The 16,063-nt window shown below is 46.1% G+C and overlaps 1 protein-coding gene and 1 long non-coding RNA gene across 9 annotated transcripts in view; one reads left to right on the forward strand and one right to left on the reverse strand.

The window, feature by feature from the left end:
- Window positions 1–16,063, reverse strand: part of Vps13d (vacuolar protein sorting 13 homolog D) — a 241,475-nt gene that overhangs the window by 34,723 nt on the left and 190,689 nt on the right. For all 8 annotated transcript variants that reach the window (XM_048783582.1, XM_048783583.1, XM_048783584.1 and 5 more), the window contains 2 exons: window positions 12,485–12,617; window positions 9,485–9,680 (listed from right to left, as the gene is read on the reverse strand). In XM_048783582.1, the coding sequence (XP_048639539.1) occupies window positions 9,485–9,680; window positions 12,485–12,617 (329 nt within the window). The remainder of the gene's footprint in view (window positions 1–9,484; window positions 9,681–12,484; window positions 12,618–16,063) is intronic.
- On the forward strand, window positions 12,508–14,768 carry LOC125610767. Its single transcript, XR_007340755.1, has 3 exons — window positions 12,508–12,642; window positions 13,213–13,219; window positions 14,617–14,768. It is a non-coding gene; the product is annotated as an uncharacterized LOC125610767 (long non-coding RNA).

Below are 16,063 nucleotides of genomic sequence, written 5' to 3' on the forward strand. Positions count from 1 at the left end.
CCACACTGCAAGGTGGGAGAGGGAGCCAGGCCGTGCCTGTTCTAAAACCTGCAGCAAACTCCTCCCGAGTGAGGGCACAGCGGAGGCGCTGGGAGCGGCTACTAGGTGGTGTCAGGGCTGGGACAGTGGGCGGCAGGCTGCAGGCCTAAGTATCCAGACATTCAGAAAGACTCTGACTTTTAAAAGTGTTAACATGTATTTACTTTGATACAACAGAACATAATTTGAAAAGATAAAGAAACATTTTGTTACAGCAAGATAATTCAGGTCAAAAATCATAGGTTTTAAAACACCATTCTTGTTAATTATGTAGTAGGTAATATTTATTAAATGCATTTAAGGTATAAGAATAACTGAAGAAAATCAAATGATCATTAACTAATAAACAATTAGTAAAACTGAAGTTATTTATTTCAAAAGAAATGTGATGGGCCTGATAATCAAGAAGAAAAAATAAAGAAAAACCTGCAACTACCCACTCCCCTGAACACACACCATCACAACATACGAAAGCAATTTTGTTGTTTTTAAGAACAAATAGTCAAATCACTAATAAAGGGTACTTCAAGAAAGTTATAGGAAACTTGCTTTAATGAATATATATATTCATTAAATACTGGTTTAAGAGTATTAGTACACAAACCAAACAGCATGGTGATTCTCAGGAACTTAGAAGATTTCTTCAAAGCACCTGCTTCAATTAAATATTCTTGAGTACTTAACACTTATTGTATGCATGGAATATAGCAAGGGTTCAATATTTAATCAATTAATGCCTTTCTACTGTCAATTTGTTTATATTTACTAAGCAACTGTACCTGAAAAAATCACAAGTTCAGAATTGGTTAACCGGAATTAATGGGACACCCAAACAGTTCAAATAAAAACATAAACACTGTTTGAGGTTTGTGTCTTTCCACTAAGGATATAAAAGCAACATACATGTAGTAATTTGGTCTTCTCTGCCTTAGGAGGTGGGCAGGTGCCAGCTGTTACTACCCTTAATTGTGCTGCTGGGGTCAATCAGTGAAGTCTGCGGAACGGATGAGCGCTGCCCCGTCCACCTGCAGTACTCAGTGAGGCCACGGTGGACTCCAGCCAGATTCCTGGGATCCATACTCCTCCCAAGGAGAGGTGAGGTTCTGCTCTGACTCCCCTTTGAAGTTTTCTGCAGTCCCTGGGATTTTAAGATACAGCTTGGGTCACCCCTGCCATTATCGATGTTTGAAGTATGTTTGGGGACAATGCGCCGGGAGCTGTCTCTGGTGTTAACACAGAACAAGTGCCTCAGAAAGCTGCTCTCCACAGGAGTTCAAAGGGGTTTATCCAAATACCATGGGCTTGTCCTCTCCACCAGCCTCACCAGGGGAGAAGGATGAGGCTTTGAGAAGTAAACTTTGAAACAGACACACCCTCTGGATTACCTGACAGAGTAGGGTCGGGCTAACAACTAAGTGGCCTTATGACAAGATGGACCTTGTTCTTGAAGTAATCTCAGCGCTTACCATGCTGCTGAGGTAGAATTTATTGGGATAGTAGGTGAAGGTGAAGGACTAAATTAGGTGAATTACTGTAAGAGGTCTTTCTGATGTGCGATAAAATCTTTCTCATTGTTACTTTACGAAACTCAGTAAAAGTCAGGAGCAACCAGGGGGCTGACAACTATTGGCAGAAAGCCCAAGTGCAGTATCACATTACGGTGGCTCCTTCGGCATAATCCAAATTAATCCACCATCACCAAGACGTGCTATTTACCAGCATCCTGATGGATCATCACCATACTTTCAAACAGAACAGCGCGTCAAGGGAATTAACCAGGTACAGGTGCGTGTGTCAGCCAGGAGCATGCCTGAAGTCACTGAAGGCAAGAGGCGGGCAGAGCTTTACATTTTTGCAAACCTCTGCCTCTTGCCTAGAGACCAGCTGTACTCCCTCATCTGCTGCTCCACTCAGTCCTGCAGTAGCACATACTGTGCAGGTTTGGGAAAACTCCACTCTACGCTCACCAGAGAATGTTGTTATAAAAACTGTTGTGTGTGTATGAACTCATATAGAAACGCATGAACATATAAAAATAGGTTTAATGTTATAGATCTGGGCTTCCACAGAGGTCCCTAGACCACATTTTTAGACTCTCTGTTTTTTTTTTAAATATTTATTTTTTAGTTGTAGTTGGACACAATATCTTTATTTATTTATATGTAGTGCCAAGGATTGAACCCAGGGCCTCGCACATACTAGGCGAGTGCTCTACCGCTGAGTTCCAGCCCCAGCCCTAGATCCTCTGTTCTAAAGGGCTCCATAAGTAAAAATTCTGTGCTAATTAGAAATCATTATGTATTAGTGTAAATCCACTAAGGATGTGGATTAGTAACACTACTAACCTGATGTGAATTATGGAAACAATACAATAAAACACTATTTCTTTGTCACAAGTACACTGTCACTATCTCACTTGTCACAAGTACATTGTGACAAAAATGTTTTACTAATTCAACCTTATTTTTCTCCCACTGGACAAATTGTGAGAGATTTAGCAAGAATCCTTCTTTGAGAATCCTAGATAAAGGTGAATTTTCACAACCACCCCCACCTTTCCTTCTCCCAAAGCTCATCAGCCTTTACTGTATACAACTAAGGCTTCAGGTCTCTGCTGATCCACAGCAGGGAGCCATCTCACAGCCCGAGGCTCTGGGGAGGGAGCAGGCGTTTCAACTCCAACCTGCATTATCTCCTTAGGAAGATGCCAATTTCATCCTGGGCAAAGAGGGACGATGCTATAAGGGGAACCCTGAGAGACAAGCAGCAGTCACCCAAACCTGAAAACAATCCAATCCAGAGCCTCTGCAAAGGAATTCCACACAGTAAACAGGCTCTTCATCCTCCTTTAATGCACAAAATACATTTTCTCCTCCAGAAGAACTATGTACCCTCTTCTGTCAGAAGTTCAAACCAAAATCTCAGCTGTGTATTTTATGTGTTCTTAGGACTAGATATCACCCTGCAGTTGAAAAACATGGATTCACTGAACATAGAAGGGACTACATATTTACAACGGCTCGGTGATTTCATTTTTAAATGGCAAAAGCCATATCAGGGGCCGTCGCACTGTCCGGCTTTGTGCACGACCCTGCTGACCGAGACTCGGTGACTGGACTTTGAAGATGTACACGCTGAAGCTGAGGTGATTTTTTACTTTAGGGATCAGGATTATGCTGTTTCCATGAAGTCAGTCATCTCTGCATGCCAAAAATGGCAAAAATTAGACGCTCTCCTTTCTAGAAATGATTATAATGTACCATGACCATTCATTTTCCCCCTAACAGATAATCTTGCATAAAAATGAGTCATGGGATTTCAGAAATGGAAAGGCTTTTCTCAAATACGTGTGTGCACGAACATACACGCTTGGCTCCTTTCTTCCAGCAGCAGATCTGAGCTTGCCATAAGTTACGCTCTAATGAGGACGGCATTGTCTGGGGCCTCTGAGTGAAAGGGGGGTGCAGTATTTAGAGTTCAGCGAGAGGGAAGGAGTCTGTCTCAGAAAATAGGATTCTTCTGCTTGTGTTCCTATGAGAGGAGTTTTAACTTATAAGGCATGAAGGCTGTTTCTTAAAAATATCTTACCCTGCAATTTCATTAGCATGATTTCAGACCCCAGTGAGACAGCCACTGCTGGAACACAGCTCCTGATGTTGTTTCTTCTTCTGGGGTTGCTCAGGGAGACCGAGGGTGGGGAGATGACCCACCCACTGCCACACAGTCTCTGGAAAGACCTGGTCTGGTGAGCTCAGGAGGTGAAGAGACATGGCTCTCTCATACCACATGCAAAGCAGAGGACAGATGACATGGTCACCCCCAGTGAACAGCACAGGTGAGCTATGATAGTCCTTTCCTTCAAGTGGATGAAGCAATATTTTTTTTTTCATTTCATGGACATGACATTCTATGGAAATGGACATGCTGACACTCTAGCTTCCACAGGCAGATAGTCATAAGCCCCTACACAGATGTGCGCGAGATGAGAGGCAGTCTCAGGGTCACACACAGAACCAACCCTTAGCTTTTCACCCTTGTCAATCTGCAGAACTCATCTGTAAGTTCCTTATGGTTTGGATCTTTAATGTCCTCTGAAAAGCTTGCATGTTAGGCAATGCAGAAATGTCAGAGGTGAAATGATCAGATTATGAGAGCTATAGCCTTGTCAATGGATTAATCCAGTTGATGAGTAGTAACTTGAATGATATTGCTGAGTGGTAACTGTGGGCAGGTGGCACGTGACAGGAGGAAGCCAGTCACTGGGGACCCCTTGGGGATCTCGTCCCTGGCTCCTTCTCTCTCTGTGCTTTCCAGCTACCATGAGCTGAGCACCTTTCTTCCTTCCACCACAATGATCTGTCTCACCTCAGGCACAAAGCATGGTGCTGGCTGACCACGGACTGAACCTTTGAAACCACAAGCTCAAAACAAACTTCCTCCTCTAAGTTTTTCTCCTCAGGTCTCTGGTCACAGTGATGAAAAGATGACTAGCACAGAACTCTGTGCTCTAACTTCTTCAACAAGTGTCGGGGATAGCCAAAGGGTGACATGCTGCGCATTCCTGACAGGGTAATCTTACTGAGCAGCGATTGAAAATATTTTCTTACTCAAACATGGAATAAAACATAAAATTCCTTTATAGTTTTAAGGCAACAAGAACCTCCAAAGAAATGCTGGACTTGCTCTGTGCCCAGATACACTGGGTATGGCCTACTCTCCTCTGCCTCACAGGGAACACTGGTGGGCGGAGCTGAGCGTGCTGGTGCATCCTCCTGAACATGCGGACCTCCCCTGGGTGTTTACCTCTGGAGTTCCTCAGTGGCTCAATGCAAACTGCCCAACTAGCCTGAGGGCCAGTGGGAGCAAGTCCAAAGTTCCCTCTGCTGACTTTTTTCTGACCTGTCCAACTGTCCTCTTTCAGGTGCTAGTGACCACAAGAAGGTCTTAGCCCTCTTGTCCTGAGAGTCACTGGGAAGGTGCAGTCACTAACAAAAGGGCTTTTCCCTAAGAAAACCCATGTCAATTTCACACCCAAGAGGCCACTAATGGAAAGCATCATTAACGAATTTTGGGTGGTATCTTGGGAGTGTTTTTACTGAAAAAATCCAATATGCCCATCATAAATCTTTTCTGAGAAATCAACCCAGAGGTTACTCAAAAGCTTTCGAGCAACTGGAATTTACATCTACACACACAGTACAAGGGTCCTGGGATTCCAGAACACTATCAGTGCTGATGGCTATATTCTTAAACACTGATCTATCATTATCCTTCAAATTCCCCCTTTCTCCTTATCTAACTTAAATATGAGATAAGCTCAACACTCCTGGGCTTTGCTAAATTAGTTTAAATATTTCAAGTTCTGCCAGCTCCCATTTCTCCCTGCCTTTCTGAGTCTTGGCTCGAAAAGTGAAGAAATGTGACGGAGGAAACATCAGGGTCGGCTCCATAAATCTTAGTCCACCACTTTCCTAACCTGCCCTGCACCCCAAAGCCTGCAACACGGGGAGATATGAGCATGCAGCAGGCGCCTCCTCCCAGGGCAGCGCTGCTTTCTGCTGTGCAGTAGACAGCACGGTGAGCTATGACAGTCCTTCCCTTCAAATGGATGAAGCAGTATTTTTTTTCATTTCATGGACATGACATTCCCTGGAGATGGACATGCTGACATTGCTACCAGCCGCTGCAGTCTCCTACCAAGCTCCTCTCCAACACCACCATCAGGTGCCACCACATTCACGCAGGGAACCGGGCACTTGCGTATCTGGGCGCCCTGCTGGGCCTGGCCTGGCAGCAGGCCTCTTCACCTGGCATCAAGGACGCCACAGCATGGCTGTCTCTGTGCCATTCTCACCAGCTTTGCTTGGAACAGACAAATGTGGCCCGGTACACATGGACCAGAATATGCTACCTGAGCAGGCAGAGGAGAAAAGGGCCTTGGAAAGGGCCTCCTGTCTCAGTTCCAAGCCACACATACCTGTGCAGTTAACATACACAGTGGGGACAGCGGCCCATGATACCCACATGAGGCCAAAGGCCCCACTGTCCTCTGCCCTCCCCTTAACTTCCACCTGCCCTCCCAAGAACTGTGAAGCCGCGTGGAAACCTCGGGAGAGGTTGGGTGGTGCCCATACACTCCGACAGGGAGAGGAACTGGGAAATTCTTTAATCTCAAAGAACATGAGGAGGGGGTTCCTTATAAAGAAAACCATGTTCCAATAAACACAAAAAGGGGCCAGTGCTGCCTGTGAGGCCACTACACCCAGATGGATCCCTGGGAGGAGTTCCCCCAGCGTCATGGCTGACTTTCCCATCCTCTGCTGAAGATCTGGGCCACTTAAGGCACATATGCTAAGATCCAAGCCTTCACTCGGATGAGCTGGACAAAGAAGCAGAAAGTCTCTTCCCTCGGAGAGGGAAGAACTCCCGGACTCTCGGTTCTGTTCCTGGCGTGGTCCCTGGGCTCAGGTCAGCCCTCGGTCAGAATCTCACTTCTAATCCCTTCAAATCATTTGTTAGTCCCTGTTGTCCAAACAGTGTGTGTGTGTGTGTGTGTGTGTGTGTGTGTGAGACTCTGAGTAACACTTCTGGAGCCTGTTCAATCAAGCAGGAGGCTAGAGGGGATTAGACCTCACTTCCAGGAAGCCTGAAAAAGCTCCCTTGGGGAGAACCAGTGTGTCCTAGGAGAGGACAGCAACACAAATGGGAACATTCTCCACCTGCAGGGAGCCCTGGCTCCTTTAATACAATCTGAAAAGAATATTTTCCACATGAAAATAATTCTGGTTGGGCTTCAAACTCCTGAGAGGTACAACAAACAGACAGGTATATTTATCTCCAATTTATACATGAAAAAATTAAGGCTTAGTGAGGCCAAGAGATGTGACCAAGGGCCCAGATCTAATAAGCAAGGGGCTTGGGACTCTGACGCATTGTTTTCAGGTCAAATTCTCTCTCTCTCTCTAACACATGGCTCCTCATCAATAACCTGGACCTGGACAAACGGACTGAGGAACCTGGTGAAAGGGCTGTTGCTCATCTCTTCAGAAGAATCTGGAATGCTTTCTTGGGGCAATAAAGGACACTGTGAGCCACTTAGACCCCATTAGCATGGGTGGCATGTGCCCCACCCCGTCCAGCAATGTGCACCATGGTTTTCCCACTCACTGACACCTGCAGGAGTTGAGAGGACAGGTGGGGCCTGGGTCTCAATCTGGCTCTTCCGCCTCCAGCTATGTGGCTGTGGATAGGCCTCGGTCCCCCTGGAGTGTCTTGTTCTCATTTATAAGTGAAGAACAGAGACTGGCCGTGGCAAGGACTGGCGCTTGGTCAGCGAGAAGTTCCTTCTTTTGGTGCCCACATGGTTCCCTTGTACCTGGGATGTCATTTCCTCTCTTACCTGGTCACCCCCCTTAGACCAACCCCCAGGAAGGCTCCCCTGCCTGTGGGTCAGTCACCCTCTTCCTCCCTTGCACTTTCTCTAGTCAGCCGTCTCTCTCTACCCTCTAATCATAGGTGTCATTTATCACAACTTTGGCAAATAATTATTTATACAGCTTTTTATGTAGGCTGCTCTGACTGAGCACAAGCTCTCTGAGGCTGGGGACGGTCTTGTTTCCTGCTATATTCCCAGTCCAGAGTTCATGGGAGATTTTCAATCAATATTTACTGCCTGGAAATGTCAAAAGACAGATATTCACTGGCTGGCACTAAGTCAGACCTTCTGTGGCAATGCTGGATGACTGGTACAGATGACAAGAACACCTTTTTTTCTGCAGTAGCCATGGCTACATTACTTGTGCCCCTAAAAAGAGTACAACAGCTCATGGAGACAGCCAAACTAACAACGAACAAAATCCAAGTGCACTGACCTCAACAGGACAAAAGAAATCTATTAAAATTTTAACACATGTACTCCAGATCTTTTCTGAACAAATAAGTCATTCCTTTGACTGCTGGGATTTTAAGAACAAGATGGTTCTCTGGAAATTCTTCAGTTTTGTTTATACTTCCTTAGGTCTCGTTGTCTTCACAAAATTTTGGAGGTAGATTCTTGGGCTTTGAGAAGAAACAAAAAACTAACTGAAGATAATTTTGAAGGCTCCACCCTTCCACAAGTACATAAATGCCTCAAAATACTCTCAAGGATTGTTTTAGCTTTGTATCTGAGAATAGAATGTAACTTAACTAAAGCAAACTCAACAGACCCCTTTTGAAAAGGCAGCTGCTGGGCTGTGGATGTAGCTCGGTGATAGAGCCCTTGTCTAGCACATGTGAGGTGCTGGGTTCGATCCTCAGCACCATATAAAAATAAATAAATAAAATAAAGTTACTGAGCCCATTCATAACTAAAAAAAAAAGGAAGGAAAGAAAAAATGTTGCTGACCTTAAAAATAGTAACAATCAATCAATCAATCAATAAAAGGCAGCTGCTTCCAGACAGAAGACCTTCTGCAGGAAGGTTGCACGGACATGTTGCACGGTCCCTGCCTATAGGGTCAAACAACTTGCCCACTGCAGCAATGTGTCACTGGTAAGGACTGTTGGTGGCAGACAAATGGATTCATTTTAATTTGGGACAACTTCACCTCAAATCCTACTTAAGGGAGAGACAGGGTGTGGACAGGGCCCAGGCCCGGGTGTTCTCAAGAGAGCACACTAACTCACTCGGGAACATCCATTATCCAGGCAGCAACAAAATTCTTCTGGGCTTAAGCTGAGTCCAGCTTGGCTGGGAATGATGACACTATACCCTCGTTGATAAGGATTCCCAATTAGTCACTCTGGCAAGAGAAGCTAAAACAGGCCACTGAAACGAAGAGCTAGTTAAGTGACTGGGTTCTGGGGGCTGTGGAGCCACACAGGCCAGCTCTGATTTCCAGGCTCGGCTGGTATCGGGACAAGACAGCTTCCCACAGCAGAACTGCCAACTTGCTGGGGGTGGGGAAGGCTGGCTGGGATCAGCTCTGTTTATTGAAGGAGTCTGGGAGACTGGCTAGTGCTTTCAAGTGAAAGGAAAACTAAGGAAGAGCAATCCATGTAGTCAGCAGCAACTTGATGGATTCTGGAACTAGGCCGTGGGCAGGGGGCAAGGATCCACCAGCCTATGACCTTAGGGTTTTCTTCATGGGCACATGGGGGTCCATTTAGCTTGGTGACTGGGGAAGTCTGTAATGATATAATCCTATTTCTGATTGTCTAATGAAGAATCCAACACAGAATAACACATGCCTACCTACCTACCTATCTCTGGAAAAAATCCATGCCAAATTTTTGGGCCCCTTTTCATGTATTTGTATTAGGAAGGTCAGAAATTTCAGTTACAAGTATTCAAATTAAAACCATACAACAAAGGCAGAAGTGTGTGATCACATGTTCGTGTGGATCAGGAGACGCAGCAAACCGGGACTGGAAATCGCACATCCCCTTCCCCGTGACCACTGACCTGGGGCCACTGAGTGTGGCTGTGTCTCTCACCGCCTGGGCTGTTTCAGATGCAAAATCCAGGGCGCCTGCCACTGGCTTGGTCACAGTGCCAACAAGCCCTTTCCCGAGGCCAGAAATGAAACCGCTGACGCCCCCTTCTGTTTTCACACCTTCCACCGTGGAGGTTATGACACTGGTCAGGCCTCCAATGATACCTAGCAAAAGAGACAAGGGCTACTGTAACCTGGCCAAGGACAACAGCAACAGCATTTAAAGCTAAACTCCTCAGTTCCTTGCACTGGGAATGATACTCTAAGGGCATTCTGTTAATCTCTGTGTCAGACAGGCCAGAGACAGGGAGCCCAGTGGATCCGCCCCTTAGGTCCAGTGTTAGAGGGCACACATTACGTGCTGGTCAGAAGTAAAGTGTATTTCAGTTTTAAGAATTAAAAAAAAAAAAAAGCTGGGAGGTTAACAGTGGCCACTTTTCAATCCTGGAGCTTGCACAGCACAGAGGCAATTCTGAGAAGATGTAGAGTAGGACTGAATCCTTGGGAGACTAGAAATGGTGTCCTTGGGGAAAGGTTGAAGAAGTTGGGATCCCATGAAATGTAAGGCAGAGGGACAGCAAAAGACACATGTTCTGTTTTCCAAGAATACTCCATGACCAGCAAATACCATCAAATGTTTGCAATGGGGTAAAAGCTACTCCATACTTTGTTGAGATAAGACATAGGCAGTTGTAGTAAATGATGAAGCCTTCATGAGGGGCGCCCCCAAAAGCTGCCAAATCTAGCCAGAACTCTCCCAGTGGCTGCTTCAAAAGACCAACCTAGGTCAAAAAGACATTGCAAATAATTTGCAAGTTGACAGCAATGACTGAAACAGCCTCAGAAGGGACCAGAAACTGGCAAAGGCTGCAGAGGTCACAGGCACTGCAGGGAAGACAGGCGGTGTGCGGGGAGCATTTCTAGGACTTGTGCCAGGGACACTCACAGGATGTTTACCCTCTGACAAGCGGGGGTGTGAGGGTGCTCTCTGGACTCTTCAGCTCTAGTGAGACAGATTGGTACAGGAAACCCCTTGGGTGAGAAAGCACTAACATTCACAGTGTTTCTTCTGGATCTGGGTCCATTGCTCTAGGGAGGCAGTAGCCCCTTCCCAACCTTTTGAGCAAAGTTCTTGGCAGACAGCATGCAGTGCAGGAGTTCAGACCAGGCCCGTGCGACAAATACCAACAAACCAGGGGCACGCACACCTCCCAGTTTTACATGAGGGAGGCTGAGTAGCTCTGGTTCTTGTTATCTTTGAAAGCTCTTTTCTTCCTGAAGGAAGAATCTCATTGAAGGCCACTGTTGTTACATAACTCAAAGCTCAAAGGGTCCCTTTTGGATGAGGCCTCAGGTTCCAGCCCTAGGCTGGCCTAAGTGGCTCGTGGAGAGGCTGTGGATATCATCTGTATAATCCTGGCTGGAGGTGATTTTGTGACCTTAAGCAAATCACTTATGTTCTCAGCACAGAAATGTATTCATCTAAAAAGTGAGGGCACACATGCCATCCCCATCCAGCAAAGATGTTGCAAAGATAATGGCAATCAGACACAGTGAATTTTATATTTTTTAAAATAGCCCTCAATTGTCACTGTACGGACATTACAGTTAATATAGAATGACTAAATCTTAACCGTAAATGATTACTCAAAATCAACTTTAGTCTGTAAACAGATCAATTTCTGCCAAATTGTACTTCTGTCCTGAAGCCTCCCTGGGAGCTACTCTCTTTACAGCCGAGCAATCTCAGCAAGACCAAAGGCATTTTGACCCAAAGCTCGCCAATGGGAAAGCTGATGAATAAACTCTGCAATAAACACGATGTCCTGAGCATAAACAGAACACAACTTTTATTATCTATATTCCCTCTTCTTTCTCCAAATGCAGACAGGCATGACTGATCTCAGTCTTGATGCAACTTTGATAGTTTGAGGTGATGCCTGAGGATCTGTGTGGACAGTTCAATCACCACCATGACTGAGCAGGAGCTGTGTGAGCCTTAGGCGAGGCGGGCTCAGCTCTCAGTGCTCACTGCCCAGCAGAGCGTGCCACACACACAGCTGGCCACACACCTACCTGACCCACACTGCCAATGTGCAGCCTCACGGTTCTCACTGGGGAGGGGAGTGGGGAAATGTCACCTGCGTCGGACTCACAGGGTGAGGACGATTTTCACAGGCAAGGAAGTGTGGCAGAGGCAGGGTGGGCAGCAGGACTGAGCGAGCAAGGACCTGGATCACATCTGGGGAGCCACGCTTAGCTGTGTCTGACTAGGACAGTGGTGGAGAAAAATGCAACAAAAGGCAAACTAGCTGGACAAAAGTTGGAATCAGAGCATTAAAATCTGGAATTCAGCCAGGCACGGAGGCACACGCCTGTAATCTCAGCAGCTTAGGAGGTTGAGGCAGGCGGATCATTAGTTCAAAGCCAGCCTCAGCAACAGCGAGGGGCCAAGCAACTAAGTGAGACCCTGTCTCTAAATAAAACACAAAATAGGGCTGGGATGTGGCTCTGTGGTCAAGTGCCCTGGGTTCAATCCTCGGTACCACCCACCAAAAAAAAAAAGCTGGAATTCAAATTCAGAGAGACAACTTTATGCCATCACCTACATCCTGTGGACAGTGACTCTGTGGTCCTGTGAACGTGCTTCCACGTGGGCCACACACTGGGCAGTCAACTTCGCTTTCACTGTCAGTGGGCTAAAGGCAGTCCCGCGTGGCCATTCTGGATTCTAAGGGGTGTGGGAGAGCGTGCCCGATGACACCTCAGGAACAGAAAAGTGCATAGTGCCCTGGAGACGAACAGCACGTCTCACCAGCTGCCACATTTCCACTACGAGGTGGCCTTCAGGCATACAACAGGACCAAGCCAGCGGTGCCAGGACTTCTGCCACCTCAGCTTTCTTTTCTCTCTAAGCATTTGGCAGTGCAAGGGCACTTGTGAGGGAGGGACAGTGGCAGGTGACTTACCATGAGCCAGGCCGTGGATGCCGGCGACCAGGTGCTCCCCACTTGTGGCGGCGTGGTACCGGATGTACTCCCTCTCTGACTGATGCCGATTGTCCATCGTCTTCCCCAAGCCGTCTGATAATGTCCCTGCAAACTGGAATGGATTAGAAACAAGAAGAGTTTTAAAGTCTTGGAATTACTTTTATTATTTTAAATAAATACCTTCCCTTGCTCCTAGTTAGGGTTTAGTAAATGCTAATTACAGAGAGGAATTAATTGCTGAATTAGGAATTCCTGTCTGCCCTGGCAGAGTGGTTCTCAAACGCTGGACAGATACAAGCTGAGGGTGGCTCACACTGGGGGAAACAAGGTTGCAAAGCCATTATTGAAAGGCCTGATGACATCTACTCTCCGCAGCAAAGATGGAACGTCTCTAATCCAAACATTTGAAATCCAAAATGTTCTAAAACATGAAACCTGAACCCTGCTGAGGTAGCACTCCACATCTGACGACATGTTGAGGGTGGAGTCAGAACACAGGTGCTCCAAAAACACTGTACAAAGTTACCTTCTGGTGATGTGCATAAGGGGTACATGAAACATAAATGGATTTCATGGTTAGACTTGGGTCCCATCCCCAGGATCTTATTCACATGCAAATACTCCAAATCCAAATCTGGAAAAAACCCAAATCAAAAGACTTCTGGGGTTGCAGCTCAGTGGTGAAGCGCTTGCCTAGAATGTGTGAGGCACAGGGTTCTATCATCAGCACCACATAAAATAAATAACTAAATAAAATAAAGGTACCGTATTTTTTTAAAAAATATTTATTTATTTAGTTGTAGTTGGACACAATATCTTTATTTTATTTATTTTTATGTGATGCTGAGGATCGAACCCAGGGCCTTGCACGTGCTAGGTGAGTGCTCTACCGCTGAGCTACGATCCCAGCCCAAAGGTACTGTATTGTGTCTATCAACAACTTTAAAAAAAGGGGGCTGGGATTGTGGCTCAGCAGTAGAGCGCTCGCCTAGCACACGCGGGGCCCTGGGTTCGATCCTCAGCACCACATAAAAATAAATAAATAAAACAGGGTATTGTGTCTGACCACAATTAAAAAAATAAATATTAAAAAAAAAAAAGACTTTTGGTCCCAAGCAATTTATATAAGGAATAGCCAATCTGTGCTACTACAAATTTACTGGGGGAAAACATACGATGGTATAACAAAATGACCTGCAGGGAGAAGAGTAAGAATTGGGATCTTACCACAATGAGACACAAGCCCTTTACTTTAACAACTGATTGGAATCAAAACAGGAAATATGTCAGATTATTGCTTTAGGGTCTGGTATCAAAAAAAATTTTTAAGGGGTGGCTAAGCACGTACCTCAGTGGTAGAGTTCTCACCTAGCATATGTGAGGCCCTAGGTTCAATCCCAAGCACCACAAAAATAAATACGATAAAATTTAAAAATGAGAGATCAATCTCCCTCAATTGATGCCTTCTCATCGACAACTCCCCAGTTCCTACTGGATGCCAAGCCTCATCTGTCAAAAGTCAAAAGGAAGCAGTTGGGAAGATTAACAGGTGAGTCCCCTTTCACAGGAGCAGTGGACTCGAACTTACAGCTTCCAGGGAAACCATCCTCCCCCACAGCCAGAGGATTTTATTTATCCTGGCATACTTTAACCAGAGAAGCTGTCTCATCCATCAAAGCTAGATAAAAAGGACATAACACTCTGTTTTGTCACAAGGCAATTTGAAAAGGTTTAAAGTGACAGTTAATAAACCACAGGGTACTTATCCTCATCATTCAGGCATAAAAAGAGAAGGATATCAAATATATAATTAACCTTCTCAGGAAGAATCTACCAAAACAAGAGGTTTAAGTGCCAATGACCCAGGACTAACCTTTCAGAAAACTCACAGGAATGTTATTTAGATACACAGCTCATGGAAGACGCAGGACAAGCAGCCTGCCTGGGGGACCCGTATCCTGGGCCCATGTGGACCCATTTGTTCCGATCTGGGGAGGGGTGGTGCCCAGCACAGAGCAGTCAGCTCTGAGGCTTCCTGACATTAGTGACAGAAAGCTGTGCTTAGCAGAGGCTCCTGCAGCGAGCCAGGGGACACCCAATCCTTCACTCAGTCTGAACTCCATTTCCATCAAGGGCAGTGATCACTGACCTCTCTGGAAATCTAAGCCCTACCATTCGTTATTTGTTTGCATTTCCTTTTCCCTCACTGTCTAACTGAAGTTAATGAAAATCAACCTTAAAATTTCTTCAGGACAGTGAAGGTGCCAGGAGATGTTGCGAAGGCAGCGCTGTGGATCGCTACATCAGGGCTTTAGTTAGGGACCCCCGCTGAGTGCCGCTGACTGGCTCCTGGGTATTCTCTGTACTGACCCAGGAGGATGGGGGTAAGATGACCTGTGAGAGCATTCTTCCTTTGTAAAGCTCATTTTTTCCACCTGCTTCTTAAGTACGTCACTTTAATTTTTATTTTTTTTGGAGACAGGGTCTTACTACTTCAGCCTCCTGAGAAAGTAGGGTTATGGCCCGTACTGGTGCCTGGCCAGTGCATCACCTTTCTGTGGAAAGGTGCCTACACCTAAGTCAACTTACCGGGGACTTCTGTCTGAATCCCCACCTCTCTATCTATAAGAATATTACCTGTGAAGCCAACTACATTTGTCCTTTGTTACTTGTGAGTAAAAAGTAAAGCATTCAGAGATATTAGCAGGCAACTATTATAAAAGTCTTCTCCCTTGGAGATGTAGGTTTGAGAACTATGATTCAACCAAAACCATACTGATAGGAGGTGAATTCGACCTGACAAGGAGAGACATTTTTCAGGAACCAAACCAAAGCCAGAGAGATGACAGGTGCAGGGCCCAAAGCAGGGCCTTGATCCAGAGTATTGGACCCAGGCCACCACAAGAAAGGGCCTCCTTTTACTGCAGGGTACTTACTTAGTCATCCTTAATTCCACATTTATCCTACCTCAGAGGGCAGCGAGACCACACCCTCCCTGTGGCTCCCTCCTAAGCACATGCGGGAGGCAGAGGGAGGGGTTCCAGTAGCACCCATGTGGGTGAGGCTGAGAAGCATTATTTCTCCCACATCAAACAGGAGCCACGGGGTCTTGCAGGGAGTGTTCCCATCAATCCAGGACATCCTTTACCCCATCCCCCAAATTGTCTTGTGACAAATGAAGCCCAGAGGCAGATATTCAGATTATTCAGTGGAGAAAGGAATCCAGAGGTCCTGGTGGAGAGGCTGAACCCTCAGGGTGTGCTTAGGTACAAGCCCGCTGTGTAGCCAGTCCACAGACCAGCAGTGTACAGAGCCCCCACTGCGCATAGGCCACAGACTCGCAATGAGAAATCAGAAGTGGCCTTGCCACCTGCCCTCAAACCCAGAGGAAGGTACATGGTGTCGCAGAAAGAGAATCACACCTGAATTTGAATTCTGACTATGACACTTAATAGCTGTTAGCTTCCATTTCCTTGTCTTCAAAACAGGAATCAAAATGTTACCTTCAAGGATGCCGCAGAGCTGGATAATGTGTGTAAAGCCCTCCGCACAGACGAT

Source organism: Marmota marmota, unplaced genomic scaffold (assembly GCF_001458135.2).
Source record: "Marmota marmota marmota unplaced genomic scaffold, marMar, whole genome shotgun sequence".
In the NCBI taxonomy this organism is placed as follows: Eukaryota; Metazoa; Chordata; class Mammalia; order Rodentia; family Sciuridae; genus Marmota; species Marmota marmota.